Source organism: Botryllus schlosseri, chromosome 9 (genome assembly GCF_051294905.1).
Source record: "Botryllus schlosseri isolate E-star chromosome 9, Bs_hap1, whole genome shotgun sequence".
Lineage (NCBI taxonomy): Eukaryota > Metazoa > Chordata > Ascidiacea > Stolidobranchia > Styelidae > Botryllus > Botryllus schlosseri.
Genome location: NC_137244.1, coordinates 6,401,289 through 6,416,162, shown reverse-complemented (window position 1 = coordinate 6,416,162; position 14,874 = coordinate 6,401,289). Strand labels below are relative to the sequence as shown.

The following is a 14,874-nucleotide window of genomic DNA, read 5'->3' as shown; positions in this document are numbered from 1 at the left end:
CAACCATCACTTGCAAGCCAGCCGAAACACTATTCATCAATTCAATCGATCATGTTGCGGCACGCTTGAAACTGAAATCGGGTTTTCGATATTGCGTACGGCGACAACAATTCGTGTCATACGCTGTTCAGGAATACGAACGTTACGTTACGAAAATCTGCAAATCTACAAAGGCACCTGCGGGCTAATATATCAAGAAATGCCGGCAAATAGTGTGCGGGATTTATTCGATATGATCTTTTATGCGATGTGTCTGGCACATCTTGCATGAGAAAGCGAGACGATAGTTTCGGAAGAATGAAACACGATTGAACAATTGTAGAGATACGCAATTATAACGGTACACAACTTGCGCTTCAGAGTTGATAGTTACCCGTAATATTCGAATTTTGACTTTTATTCAAGTTATACGGCACGGTACGTCTGGCCCTTTACGCTCTCTTCATTAATTACGTGGATGGAAACGTTCGACGGTGCATATGACGGCCGACAGGCAACAAGAGCTCCCAATTGAGCGGCCAGGGAAGAATTTGAGGTTTTCCGATAAAATTACAGCGCGGTACCTTGGAGTCGTACATCCTACGAAATGTTAGGCATGTTGTAATCCGTAGCGTTATATATATCCTGAGTGGAATCGAAAAAACAGCCTACTTAAATAGCGTCAAATTATCGCCAATCGTTATAATCTCCCTATGTATAGTCAGGAATGCAATCCGAAATTTCCAACAGAACTCGAACCGGGCCCCGGCGTCTTGGTGAAACTCAATTTCTCTCAACATAGGATTGTTGTCAATAGCTGCGTCGTACGCTTCCACAAAGCGCCCACTAAACGCTTTTCCATTAAATTTCAAATTTGGAATATATCTTTCTGCGTGGTGCAGGCTTGGACAAATAGAATCCCGGTATGTTCAGTAGGGCTCTTCAAAAATGACTTTTTTTCTCAAATCGTACTGGCTACTTCATAAAATTGTTAGGTTACCTAATTTAAGCCTACACACAAAATTTGGTTCAATTCCAGCCAGTAGCCGCATTGCTACAGTGGAAGAAAGTTTCTATTTATTATGTAAAAATAAATGAACAAAAATTTCAAAATTTTCTGTTCACCCCATGAAAGTGTTAGGTTGTCTATAGAAACGATGTTCACCAAATTTGGCTCAATTCCAACCAGTGGAAGCGGAGTTATTGCCGTCGAAAAATTTCGAAACATTTGGTCACCGTAAATACTATTTTATTGATAATCCAAATTTTTCGACAACTAAAATGATCTAGTTTGTCAAGCCTGGCATGGTGTAGTCACATACAGTTTATGGTGTACTTTGGCCTTGCAAGTGTCGTACAAAAACTGTCTCAGCCTAAACCTTATGTGAAGGTTATGAAGACTTCTTGAGCAGCATTCGATAAATTGACAGCACAAATTAGCAACAAACGGAGGATAGCAAACAGCAAAGTCACATTTCTATCAAAAGAAACTGAACAATTGAAATCGAGTTAGTGTTTTGTTAACTGGACTTCACGTTGCAGCGAATGTAATTAGATCCGCACATGACAGGCCTATATATTAAAAATGGCAACATTGAATGAACTTTTAAGAGCCTCTTGAAGGTACAGAACTTCAATATAGAATTGATAAGTGTTGTATAATGAACGATGTTCCCATCATTTGCTTTTAGTTGCATGCACCTGTCGAAATTACAGTTAGGGTTAATTTTTATTTTTGATATTTCACTGCTCTGCAAAAACTTATTTTGCAATTTTACTGCAAACCCAAAAAGGCGGATAACCACTGCACTAGACTATGATCGTAGGCTGACGACACATGGGTAAAGGTTCGACCTGGTAACTCAAACTTGGGAGAAACGAATTCTCGTAAACTATATGGCTCGGCAATTTACATTCGGCCTGCAGCTCAATGTGACCATCATACAAAGATAATATTTCTTATCTACTATAATAATAAATATGATATTTAACACGGTGAACTGGCAAATGAAGATTTGGTACTCGGAGCGTTTCTGAAGATGTTTCCGACACCTTGAATTTCAATTGTCGTTAGTCGTGCTACTAAAATGCGCAATGCCGTTTCCCCCTTCGAGTTTTCGACTTGGATATTGTGACTTCCGTTCTACTTGCTGTATCATATCGTCATAAAAAAAATTACCCAGCCCAGGTTAATATTATATATAGGCATTCATTCCATCTTGCTTGAATTGATTCGGAATATGTCTCCGGTACTGCAATTGATGAATGTGACATGTGATGAGCACACAGGTTGGGATTTATTCAGCAATCCTAGTAGCACTTCATAATAGATGTGGATATGAATTTCACTTCGAAATGGTGTGTTTTATGTTAGCAACACCATAATTAACATCTCCCTCCAAGTACAATGCTTACATGAACAAACATTCAAAAGTTCCCTCAACCCGAGTCAAATTCACGAATTTTTGCAATATCTTTCTTATATCTGGTAGAAGAACTGTACCAATATGTGCATAGGCTTATGGGCCTGGGTCAGCCATATTCCAAGTTCGACCAGAAGCTCATGGTCAAAATTTAATCAAACAGTTAGAACTGGATACCATTTCACAACTACACTAACACTGTTCGACATTTTTCAACTTTTTTTTAGAACAAGTAATTGAGTGTACCTAATTTGACGATGCTGATTCCGAATTTGCCGTCAGAATTCACTCATCACGTCACAATTTTTCGCAAAAATCAAATAAAAGTTTTACTAAAAAACAGCTGTATTAAGAGCGATTATGCCCGTTAAGGTACTTATATGATACGAAACACATCCTGCGAAGCTATCAACTTACTTGTCGTTCTGTGGCTGTCTATGCAATTGTGCTATTTCATTTCGAATATAAATGTTATACGATATACATACACTAACACACACGATACGCCGAGGAGACACAGTAGAATGTAGTCTATCTATATGATATCAATCAAGAATTCAACAATTACCACTCTGTTTTCGTCGAAAACTTCAAACAGCAAGCGATTCTCTACTGGAATAACCTGTGACAAAAATAGAATAGGATAACCTGTTGCAGGAATAAACATAATGTGCCAGTTACTGGCAAGAAAAATCAATAGCTTTTCGTCAACTTGAGATCAATAAATCTCAGTGCAAGTTTGGTAAGAAAGCATTACTCAAGCAACAGGCAGAAGGATTGCAATCCTGATAAGTTTGTCAAAGACCTAATCATATAAAATTGCTTTGGCAATCTTGCATACAAATTTGATGAGCATTTAAATCTAAATGCATTGCTAAAACAATATAACACACTGTCACTACTAAATATGTAGATGAAACTGAATCAGACTTCTACATTTGTCCACTTGGTGTAGCAGAAGATTAGAAATTTTCAATAACAGCGACAAACCTTGACATGACCTAGTTCTACAGCATATGCAGAGCACAGTAGGGGTGTTCAAAATTAATTCGTTTTTTCATAATTTACTGGCTACAAAATTGTTAGGTTGCCTAAAAAAGCACTGCACATCAATTTTGGCTCAATCCCAACCTGAAGAAGCATTGCTAAATAAGAAAGTTTTGGGTTTATTCAATAAAAAATTTCAAATTTTACCTCATGAAATTGTTAGGTTGTCTGAAAAAGAACTATGCACAACAAATATGGTTCAATTCCAACCAGTAGAAACGAATTTACTGATGTTCAAGATTTAGGATTTCAAATCATTGGCTAGTATTTATGGTGGATGGATATATAATAATTATTTAAAGAATATGCCACCGTAAATACAATATTTTTCAAATCCAAAATTTTGTACTTCAACAACAACTGGATGGAACTGAGCCAAATTTGGTGTACGGCGATTTTTACAGACAACCTAACAATTTCAAGGGATAGCAAGAAAAATTTGAAAAATCAAGTTACTCAGGAATAGCCCAAGAGCACAGTACAGTCCAATATCGGCGAGTAAGTGGGAGTCAATCCGTGTCAGTTCTCCTGGCCACTGTAACCACTACCTCGGAATTTTATGAAAATTGGTATGCTTACAGAACTTTATTTTCTGATTTGAGAAAAGTAGATATTATCAAAATCGGTCAAATAGAATAGAAGATATGACCCTCTAAAAATTGCTGTTTTTGTAATCGCTCAAGCGGAAAAAATGCTAAAAATTTAGACATGTCATTTAAATTTGCCATATTTTGGTCAAATTAGGGGTGTTGAGGGTGATACTTTCAAACTTGGTCATTTACACCCTACTTCATACTTATACCCCTTGCTCGACACCTGAGGTTGCATAGCTTGACCTGTGACCCCATGATTTTGTTCGCACTTTCAGAAATCACTCACGCGTGACGGCATTTTCAATTGCAAATATCTCTTGCTGACCAGGTGGTAACACCAAGTTTGAGGTGTCGTTGGAAAGCTTTTGAAATCAACAATAATACTAGTGGGGAATTAATCGAAACAATCCAAAAATTTGTTGTAAAACAGTCTTTAAAAAGTTGTCACGTTTTTGAAAATTTTTTCTATTATACATTCATAACAGGCTGCAAGCCTATTGATTAAGTCTTGTATTTCTAGTATAGGTTCCGTTTTCGAAGCTGGTTCTCACAAAAAGGTTTTCCACTACCAAAAACAAAAATTAAAAATAGATCATATTTTATCAATTGAAAATTGGATATGTCAAAAGAAAACTTTAATCTCAATGTTAAAGCAAAGCTTGTCAAGGTTTTCAAGGTGATGAGATGCCAGAATTAGTGGAGATGGCCGACAAATAAAGTGAAAAATTGTAACGAAGCAACTTTCGAAAATATAATATAAAAAGAAAAATCAATAATCCAAATTCATCAAGAGCTCAAATCGTTCGAGTCCTAACAATGGCTCCAGAAAATCTCAAAATTTTTGAGCAAATGAAAGGTTGGTGAGAGATGCTAAAGAGCAAGAAAAAGACAATGAAGTTTGTTCTTTGCCAGCACCACGAAAAGGAAAAGTAACTTTCAGAAGAAACTAGGAACTAACATGCATATAACATGTTTCAATCTAAATTCTCATCTTACACTCATAAAACAAACTCTGTAGAATACCTAATTTCACTTTTATTCTATCTGTCAATTACTTTGTATGGAGGGTAATCGGTATAATTCAATCAGATAATTGCTCACATAGAATGTGTTGACAATAATTTTAAAAAGATTTTTAAGAACGTAAGGGAATTTTCCTGCACAGTTTGAGTTGAATACACAATACTTAGAAGCAGATATCAGAATACTGGATGTGTACTAGATGCTTCTACACTAACTCACCATTTTGGTCTTAATTGAGAGCTAGTCCAATATTTAAATCAGGGCTTCGCTGTTTAAACAGGGCCTTTAATTCTTTCAGAGTACATAAAAGTTGATGTTTTTTTTGATACAGATTCTTTTTAATGCCAACTCGGTCTTTCATTCCTATCATCATCCTGCTACATTCGTTGTTTTAAAAAAAATTACAACCTTTTGAATTCTTTCCTCCTTTTCGTGGTGGTGGCAAAGAATATCCGTTGTCTTTTTCCTAACTCTTTGGCATCTCTCACCATCCTTTCACTTACTCAAAATTTTTTTTTCTTCACCAATGTTACTGGAGCCATTGTTAGGACTCGAATTTTTGGAGATCTTGTTGAATTTGAGTTACAGTATTTCTTTTTTCCAAACCTGATTCATTTCTATTTTTCACTTTATCTGGCTCTACTAATTCAACTTGAAATACCCTGACAACTTTGCTTTACAATTGAGATTTATTTTTGAATTTTTTGTCTTGTCCCATTTTTAATTAATATAATAATAATACATTTTGAATTATTGATGATTTCTGCTTTTGGTAATGGAAAAACTTTTTGTGACAACCAGCTTCCAAAACAGAACTTATTTTACGAATATTCATGCTACAAATATAAGACTGACACCTGTTATGTTAAGTAAAATTGCAACAATTTTCAAAAACTCAACAATTTTTTCAAGACTGTTTCACAACGAATTTTTTAAATGTTTCGATTAATTCCCCACTAATATTACTGTTGATTTCAAAAGTCCTTTACAAGAGCTTTCCAACGACACCTCACACTTGGTGATACCACCTGGTCAGCAAGAGATATTTGAAATTGAAAACGCCGTCAAGCGTGAGTGATTTCTGGAGGTACAAACAAAATCATGGGGTCACAGGTCAAACTATGCAACCCCATGTGCCAAAAAACGGGTAAGAGAATGAAGTAGGGTGTGAATGGCCAAGTATGAAATTATCACCTGCAATACCCTTAATTTGACGTAAATATGGCAAATTCAAATTACATGTATAAATTTTATACATTTTTTCCGCTTGAGCGATTACAAAAACAGCAATTTTTGAACGGCCATATCTTCGATTCTAGTTGACCGATTTTGATAAAATTTGTTCTTCTGAAATCAGAAAATGAAGTTTTCTATGCATGCCAATTTTCAAGAAAAACTGAAAAATTGGTTACATTTTTCCGTTTTTCTGGTGAACTCGACATGGAGTTACTCGTGGGTCGTGCCAAACTTTATAGTTGAAATACATTTTAGTTTCAAATACATACCCTGAACACGAATTCTTCTTCCCATTTCGGATTCAGAGTCTAAAAATATGAGAAAAATAACCAATACAATGTGTCATACTATTAAAGTGATAAACCATATTTCTGTCATTTCCGTACCATTCATATAAAACTTGTAGTGTGTGTGATTATTACCTTGTAAACACATAGGGGCCAGTCAACAAACTTAAAATACAGTCCAAAACTGCTTCTATTGCATTTGATATACCTTTTTCTTCGTTTTCGTGTTGACATTCATAATGTTTTCATGACTCTGGCCATTTCTCTTCGGTTTGTATAAAGACACTTTGACATAAGGATCACTGAAAGAATAAACTATACAATTCACATCATGCAACGATGAAGATTATGGATCAGATCTTACCTGGCCCCAAATATATCCTTTTTCGCAAGATTATGTCCGGACAATACCTTGACCCGCACTAATCGAAAATTATAAGCTGCATTGGTCCCATGGCCATAAATTTGTGAAGGTGGTGACGCCATGCCACAAACCAATCACTATACCACTCTGCTTATAAAGAGCACGGTTCCACGAGGATCCACTTGAAATGCTTCTATCCGAGAATTATTGGTGGCTAAATATCTGCAACATTTCGGAGGGTTGGAATTATGTTTGAATAAATTGACCGATCCGACCCCCCTCTTAATAGATATTCGCTATAATATGGTAGAATATGCAGCATCTAACGATGCAAATTATGATTTTATAGCAAACCTAGTTGAACGTCATTTTAATAACCTTCTTAGTAACCTTCCTGATAATTAACATTTCTAGTCGAACTCATTGACAACTTTTGAAATAATCTACTAGGCTTGAGAGATTCTGACGATGTAGCCTACAGTGGAAAATTCATAAGACCACTCGTGTAGGCTAATCGAAATGACCAATCATGAAGCCTTATTGAATTACAAAGCTTATGTAAATAATAATCTGACAAGTATATCGAAATCAAAATCAGTACGGTGTATTGCAGAACCTCATATGGTCTTAATCGAAGAGTGCTCAACTGCCCATGTGTTTTGGGCATATCTGATCTTCAGATGATAAAAATTATCTAAATTCCCATATTAGTCAAGCCAACTTGAGGCACATTGTTGAGGCCAACGTGACTATATAAGCATTCATTTATCAATTCTCATACAATTTTCATGAATTCTAAGATGAGGCGAACTTATTCACTGAAAACAAGTACATAAGAGATGAAGTTTCAAATAGTGAATAAATGACATCAGACTATATTGGCCTGGATATACAATTAAAGAGAGAGAGAGATGATATTCTTTCTCGCCTGCACCATCGAGATGCTTTGGCGACGGAGTTGCGATACGGCCCCAAGAGGTCATCTAGTCTGCGCCCCCGTTTTTTTTTTCTCCTCCATGCTATCCGTGATTGCTGAGCGCCTAGCAGGATAGCTGCGGATACCATTTTTCGAGTCTTTGGTATGACCCGGCCGGGGATCAAACCCACGACCTACCGCTCGAGAAGCCGGACGCATAACCATTACACTATCTCGCTCAATCTCTTATCAAGACTTCATAATAAATATTACTTAGAAATATTTTAACTTCATATCTGAATTGTAAAATCTAAGGATCTGAAGGCCTGTCCATTAAATTGAGAGATAGAACAACAAATTCGGAATTAATCAAGAAATTTATGAGGTAATTTGCAGCAATTTGAAATAGTGTAGAGCAGGGGTTCTCAACCCGCGGCCCGCGGGCCGCATGCGGCCCGCAGACTAATATTTTACGGCCCGCGACATCTTTCATTATAAACGCAATTACTTCTAACACGGTATTTTTACAAATTAATTTTATCTTAAAACTTAGCACTTTTATCGCACCGTCTCTCTTTCATTTGATTACTCATTCTTGAAAGCAGTGGTTCTCAAACTGGAGGATGCGCTGCCTTGGGGGCCTGAAAGCATCTGAGGGAGGGGCGAAGATGCGGTCAACTGAGCAAAAAAATTTGCGCTCTGCGCAATTTATCTCCGTTTCCTAGTTATTTCTCGGTGTATAGTCAGAATTTCATATTTGAGATTTCTCTCAACAGCCAACCTTCCTAGCCATCGAACTAGCCGTATGTGTTGCTAGCATTCTGGTTGCATTTTGTTATATGACGATAAGGGGGCACTAAATTTTACCTATCAAAAACGGGGGCGTGTCTAAAATAGTTTGAGAACCCCTGCTTTAACGTGTTCTCGTTTCTTGATGTATGCTCGACTTAAGATTGGTATTGATTTGAATCGGTATTCGACTGGACTCTAGTTCAAGAGAATTTCGCAACGTAGTAGGCCTACATTTTTAAAGAGTATTAGACTCAGTGTAAACGTTTGTTGAGATTGCCGATGACGATACAGACCAATCGTTCAAAATTGATTGGAATATCGCTAGAAGCAAGAAATCTGCTAAAGAAGGTGTTATTTCAATAAAATCTCAACATTATGTGCGAATATCTGCTGCTTTCGGAACTTAGTAGCAAGGACAAGATCACCCGACGAATTGCGAAGATACAGTCATCGGATTCAATCGTGACCAGACGAGAAACATCAATGTCAGTCGGTATTTTATAGCATGTTCTGAAACACATCGCCGCGTAGACTACTTAACCCAGCCTCGGACGAATCCACCGATATTGCATAACTAATCATCTGGTTGAATTTTATCAGAGTGGACGTATATGCTGAGTAAATAAGGCTGGGCAAACGTGGGGAGGGGACCAGCAAAAATATTAACTTGACAAAGCTGCCTACTGTAATTAATGATGCAGGGCTCCAGGCTTGGAAGGAAAGAAAAAGGGCCGATTGGTTTGCTCAGAAATGGCCCCAATCACCAGACTTCTTCACATATCACTCAGAGCTCAATGTGATAATGGCCTCCGTAACGCAAAAGTTACCGTAATTTTATACTTGCTCTCTCACGCATTGAAACAGAGAGTTCGGTTGTCTGGTGGAAGGGTGTGAAGTTGAATATACCGACTTGGTATCGAATGCAATGCACGCTTCGTGAAGTGATTTACTTGCGCCGCAAGAAGATAGGCCTACATAGTCTTACAACAAGCAGCAGATGCCAACTTACGAACGCTGCCCATTAATGCTTTAGAATGTATAAAAACGTACTACATGGCCGTATACGACTGGTAAATGGGCTACATTAGCCTAAATTTAACATTAGCCCACAAATACATGTAAATATTTTTCTGCGGCCCGCAGCGTCTTCTGCTGTTGAAATGCGGCCCGTTACACAAGGGAAGTTGAGAACCCCTGGTGTAGAGTCTGCTTTGGACTCATCGCACAGTACAAAATGCTGCATCGTTCTACTAAATTTTGGAAAGTTAGTCTACAACCATTTCTATGTGAAACCGAAGAAGGGATTTTAAATAAAATCTAAGGAAACTCAGCAGTACAATATAGCGGTATTTGAGAGTATGACAGCACTCATCAAACAGAAGTAAGCCTACAGTGAAAATCAAGTTAACAGTTTTATGAGGACTTTGCCTTAGAGAAGCTTCAATAGAACCAGATATAGGACGAGAAATAACAAAATGACACCTCAGCAAATTTTTAATCCAATTCAAGTCTCCATACTTTACTCTCGAGTTACATAATTTTGTCCTTGTTGTCGCCTCGTTGGGTACATTTTGATTTTAGGTTCAATGGTCCACAAACTATGTTTTGAATATTCACCAGACTCACTGCTGGTGCTAGAAAGGTTGAGAAACATTGATAATTACTCAACCAAATAGATATGACAGCTAATCTCATGGTCACCAAAATATTATAGGAAGAATTCCAATCACATATTCTCAATTGAATCATCAAGAATTACTTGAAGTGGATATTAATTGAATTACTTTGTCTGCTAGAACCGAACACTACAAATGGATAGGGCGGGTAGGAATCCCGGAAGGTCTGCTCAATATATTTGGTACGCCAGACAGTTCTCAGCGTCACACCTATAGGCTATAGGTGTACAGGGAGTCGAATCTTTAGTGTGGACGAGACACCATTTCACATTGGGATATAGACCCATATAGGTATTAAGGTATTTGAACACCTCGAAACCTTCCATACTAATTTATGTTCAATCTAAAGATTGTTAAAATTACACAATAGCAATAATACAAGTCATAATAAGAATTTGGACATGATGTATCTAGGCCTCCTGGTGTATTATATCTATACACTAAATTATCACAGTGCTCATTCATAGTATATCGAACAGTGAACACCACTGTGTCACCACTTAGACAAAAAAACATATTGTAACTAACTAGTGTATACTACTGACTCTGAGCATATTACTATATATCTCTCGCATTACTATGCTATTTTGCCATATAATCCTACAATTTCCACGTATCTCTCTAGTACATCTTATCACTTCAGTTAGTTATGAGACTCATGCAACCCACTACACTATTGATATAATTGAAACAATAAACGCATCAGAAAAAGGCATGCAACTATCGTTTTAAACCAAGACCTCGAGTTGACCTCATACCATTAGCGACCATACGACAGAGTAAAATTCACGAATCTCGTCGCCAAATACAATCAGACTGTCGCCTGTCAAGATTGCGAACCCAACTCAATGTAGCTGAAAGGAGGGATCAAATTATACGCTCCGAAATACGTCTCGATCACATGGGCTGCATTATTACTCTATTTTTGAACGCAAGACCTTGGTCGCTTGCACAGTGCACACTCTATTTAACATCCACTTGCGAATGAATGTAACTTTATTAGTTACACGAGCTTTCCGAGCGCCGCTCTTTCATCAGGTGTTAAGGCGAAAGTATCTATTTTTGGAAGATATTAGTATAGATCAGTGTTGGGATGACTCGAATCATGAGTCAGACTCGAGTCACCTTTTTCGTATGACTTGACTTGACTCGAGTCACTTTGCTAAACTGACTTGACTTGACTTGACTGGACTCGTCGTATCAGAAATGTGGATTGACTCGTGACTCGGAGCAAAATTCACGAGTCAATTTCAAGTCCGCATCAAGTAATCGGTGTCGATAAAAATCACTGTGACAGGATTGTTCGCGAAGCGCTGGTGTAAGCGTGTAACTATAGATAACTAACCTACGTTAGGTTAGTTATCTATAGTGTAACTCGCGAGAGCGACCCATTATTCCATGACCGTGCGTTTTACTGAGCCTCCATTGTTCTCTCACAAATAAATTGACCGCAAACAAAGTGATCGAAGCTTACAGCTTACGTTGTCGTAAACAACTGGTAAAATAATTTGTAGCAAAATAAATATTTCTGTTCTATTTCTTAACGAAACCTTATCGAATACAGTTTATATATTTCTCAACCATTGGCGCAGACTCGAATTGCATCATATCAATATGTATAAATGGGTAATGTATTGCATCTTATCAACTCGATTCTCTATTCTCAATTTTGGCTGGTAACTAAACTGGGCTATGCAATTACTTACGTAGTTTAACAGTTCTACGTATATGTGAGCGATACAGCCCGCCTTGTTCAGTCTGTTTTTAACTAGAAATTCGTTCATCGGTTCAGAATCAATGGCCACTCAATCTGTATTTCAGACAGCTAGCAAAATGCAATGACGTAATCATGCCTCATACTCCGTAAAGGCAACTTGACTTGAATTGTGCCTTGGGTCGTGACTTGACTTGACTTGACTCGAGTCACCTTCGAAAGTCGATTGACATGACTTGACTCTAGTCAAAATGTGCAATGACTCGAAATGACTCGTGACTCGAAGGTAGTGACTTGATCCCAACACTGGTATAGATTACGAACTCCGTAAGTTAGTAATCTATAGTCTGCGCATGGCAATTAATATCAATAATCGCCAGATCATATTTTGACCTGATCAAGACACACAGAATGTACAACGCGATAAGATACAACGCGATACAGATAGGAGGATGCCGAACGAGCAGTTGCGGTCTCTTAAACCACCTTAAATTCACCTTAAACTGGCCACCTCGACCTAGTTCCCGATGTCACAATTCTTCTTCGTTTTTTTTTCGGGAGAACAGCGAACGAATGAAGCGGCCACGACCCATGTACCAGTGTTGGGATCAAGTCACTACCTTCGAGTCACGAGTCATCTCGAGTCTTTGCACATTTTGACTCGAGTTTTTGACTCGCTTTTTAAAAGTGACCCGAGTCAAGTCGAGTCACCCGATTTTTGGAGGTGACTCGAGTCAAGTCGAGTCAATTCAAGTCAAGTCAAGTCACTAGTCGAGTCAAGCTGAATTTTCAAAGGACGAGACATGATTCGAAGTCATTGCACTTTCCTAACAGTTTTGAATACAGATGGAGTCCATTTATTCTGAATCGCGGGTAAAAAGTTAATTATACGCGCAAAAAGGCGCTGTATCGCTCACGCATACACAGAACTTCTCAACTACGCAACAGCCAAAATATAGGATACAATACAAAACGTCAGCAAGTTGGAAAATGATACGGTGCAATACCCTACCCATCTACATATCCATGATATGCAAGTAGGCCTATATAGCCTACGTATGTACTATATTCGTTCGATTTAAATCATACAAAGGGTTGGTTAAGGTGAGCACTTGACACTGCTGTGAGCAGTTTAAAGAGCAGAGATGCAGTACTGGTATATTACTTTATTATACTAGCTTACGACAACGTAAGCTTGTAAGCTCCGATTACTGCGCTTGCGATCAATTTATTTTAGATATAACAATAATGGAGGCTCGGTAAAACGTGCCGCTAACTCTTGAAAAGAGGCACCCGAAAAGTCTTCGAGTTCAATAAATATTATTTTACATGGATATTGTATTGAAAGCTACAATCATTGAGTAATTGGTTGCTCTCACAGGTCACACCAGCGTATCGTTAACAATCCGAACTTACACGAGATACAGCGATTCAGTCGACATCGATTACTTGATGACTTAAAATTGGCTCGTAAATTTTGCTTCGAGTCACGAGTCAATCCGCATTTCTGAAACGTCGAGTCAAGTCAAGTCATATTTGAAAAGTGACTCGAGTGTGAAGTCAAGTCATGCGAAAAAGGTGACTCAAGTCAAATACGGCCTGCGACGGGATTTTGAGCGGTCCTCGAACAGTTTCTGTTCGTACATGATAATGTGACCCACTGGTCTACATACATTTGCGAGCAAACATTTTCGACCATCAACGTTAACAAGGCAAAGCTGCGTTCAAATCTAACTGACGTTAACGTGCATTCTTCACTGAGGAGTTTCCACGTTCGTCATGCAGCCAGACTTCAAAGAACTTGTTGACCACTGATGCTGAGTCATTGACTCCAGCAGCTATTGAAGTAGGCCCACATTATGATAATAAATTAATTAAATACTCTTTTCGGTCTCCATTCTTTAACCTTAAAGTTCACATTGAATAGGATAAATTCCTTCTATAGGTGGATAAATAGGCCTACGCGATTAATGTTTCGATTCAGGAATCCGGTCCGCTAAGTAGGCTACCACACTATCCCATATCAGGCCCACCGACTGAAACTACACAAGCTGACCTGAACTCGAATTTGACTCGCTATGGTGAATTGAAAATGACTCGACTTGACTCGAGTCAAAACTATAAAAGTGAGATTGCCTTGTTACTCATGACCTTGTGACTTGGTTACAACCCTGCTTTCGTGAAGACGGAAACTACAATACCAGAGTAGCTTGTAATACTTGGATTTGGCGGGAATAGAACATAAGCCACAAGCGTGTAGGCTACTACTGTACAATATACATTCGAGTTTGTTTGCTAAATGCTGAACAAAGTGAGCGCTATGCGCGATATCTGAGTGTATCTACGGGGCGTTATGGAGACAACAGTTCGCTTATGACCCAATACAGCATTCTCAATAGATGGCGCGGATCGTAAAATCGTAAAATTCACAACTCTATGACTCTAGGATAAGGAGTGGGTCACAGAATATTTGCAAACCCTTTTTCGACTCATCGTTCCCTTGTACAGCTCGGCACAAATTTCGCCCCCCCCCCCCCCCACACACACACATTTACGAATCCGAAAAGGGGGACAAATTAACAAGAAAAGTATCCACCCAACTCTGATCGATTGTAAATTGACTAAAAATTTGGTCATTTTCCCGAGTAGGTGCTCTACTTTACGTGTTGAGTTGACCTTTTTTAGTTGAATTTCACGTCATATCTAAAAATGAGCCATCTTCAAGTGCATTTGGCCGTTTTAATTAAATATAACTCACTGGACGTTCTAACGTTTCTCCCTTCGTTTCTTAAAATCGTTCACTGGGGGAGGGGGTGATATCACC

General features: G+C 38.2%; 1 protein-coding gene across 4 annotated transcripts in view; it reads right to left on the bottom strand.

Annotated features, from left to right (window-relative positions):
• Window positions 1-7,174, bottom strand: part of LOC145446929 (E3 ubiquitin-protein ligase NEDD4-like) — a 41,299-nt gene extending 34,125 nt beyond the window's left edge. For all 4 annotated transcript variants that reach the window (XM_080325304.1, XM_080325305.1, XM_080325306.1 and 1 more), the window contains exons 1-4: window positions 6,953-7,174; window positions 6,797-6,890; window positions 6,571-6,609; window positions 2,971-3,024 (exon numbers count right to left, since the gene is read on the bottom strand). In XM_080325304.1, coding sequence (XP_080181430.1) covers window positions 2,971-3,024; window positions 6,571-6,609; window positions 6,797-6,890; window positions 6,953-7,074 — 309 coding nt within the window. In that variant the 5' untranslated portion in view covers window positions 7,075-7,174. The remainder of the gene's footprint in view (window positions 1-2,970; window positions 3,025-6,570; window positions 6,610-6,796; window positions 6,891-6,952) is intronic.
• Window positions 7,175-14,874: the final 7,700 nt, after the last annotated feature.